The sequence below is a fragment of the Pygoscelis adeliae genome, unplaced genomic scaffold (assembly GCF_000699105.1).
Source record: "Pygoscelis adeliae isolate BGI_AS28 unplaced genomic scaffold, ASM69910v1 Scaffold75, whole genome shotgun sequence".
NCBI lineage: Eukaryota > Metazoa > Chordata > Aves > Sphenisciformes > Spheniscidae > Pygoscelis > Pygoscelis adeliae.
Window position 1 is genome coordinate 1,618,200 of NW_008824772.1, and position 1,235 is coordinate 1,619,434.

A 1,235-nucleotide genomic window follows, 5' to 3' on the forward strand; every position below is an offset into this window, starting at 1 on the left:
CCATGCGAGCATATGTGACCCAGAGGTATCTATTCTTCGCTTTTCAAGAATAAATGAAAGAGTAAATAAATGTAATAAAATTTCCTGGTCATAATCTTTGAACCATTTAGGTCCAGAAAGTAACATGGCTTGAATTTTATCTTCCCAGCCACATAACCACCAATTCATGTTTTTCTCTCTCTAGGACTAAGTAATATCATAGGGATCATTGTCTACATATCAAGCAATGCAGGTGACCCAAGTGACAAGCGAGATGAGGACAAAAAGAACCATTACAACTATGGTTGGTCTTTTTATTTTGGAGCCTTGTCTTTTATTGTGGCCGAAACCATAGGTGTTCTGGCTGTGAACATATATATTGAGAAGAACAAAGAGCTGAGGTTTAAGACCAAGAGAGAATTCCTTAAGACTTCTTCCAGTTCTCCTTATGCCAGGATGCCAAGTTATAGGTACAGGAGGCGGAGGTCCAGATCCAGTTCTCGATCTACAGAGCCTTCTCCATCTAGAGACATTTCTCCAGTTGGCATGAAGATAGCAAGCACCATCCCCATGAACGAAATTTCCATGTACACTCTTTACAGAGAGCCTTTGAAGGTTACAACGGCTGCCAGCTACAACGCAGACCAAGAAGCCAGTTTTCTGCAGGTTCACAACTTCCTTCAGAAGGAATTTAAGGAAGGACTCCATGTCAACATGGTCAACAGGAGAACGACACCTGTTTGAAGTACCTTCCTCCCTCGCGCTTTTTGAAGAAATAACGAAACAGAATGGATCTGTCATGAAAGAGAAGGAGCGATGTTAAAATACCCTCTCACCTCTTTAATTGTGGCATGTGTTGAGGTAGCAAGTGGAGATCCTCTGGACCAACATAAAGATATTACACGCTCGTAGCTTTTTTTTGAAGCTATTAGGAGTTTGTTTCTTTCAGTTCTTGATGTCACGAGATGAAGGCAGTTCATGTTCCTGCACTTTTGTGGTGTGTACAAAGTCTTGGAGAAACTGCAAAGGACTTGCCACCAGTGTGTTTTAAAGGATTACAGAAAAATTATTGTATGACTTTTTTTTTTTTTCTAATATTGAGATCCCTTAATACAAACTTGCAAATATGATTTATAACCAAGCGGAAGGATGAATACGAACTACTCATCAAGTGCGCCACTTTTCTTTGACATAGCATAAGCTTTGCCTCTTTAAAAAAAAAAAAAAAAGAAAAAAGAAAAAATATTTTTGAAGGC

General features: G+C 39.2%; 1 protein-coding gene across 1 annotated transcript in view; it reads left to right on the forward strand.

The window, feature by feature from the left end:
* Window positions 1-723, forward strand: part of CACNG4 (calcium channel, voltage-dependent, gamma subunit 4) — a 69,314-nt gene extending 68,591 nt beyond the window's left edge. The window contains exon 4 of the mRNA XM_009323775.1: window positions 185-723. Within this exon, the coding sequence (XP_009322050.1) occupies window positions 185-723 (539 nt within the window). The remainder of the gene's footprint in view (window positions 1-184) is intronic.
* Window positions 724-1,235: the final 512 nt, after the last annotated feature.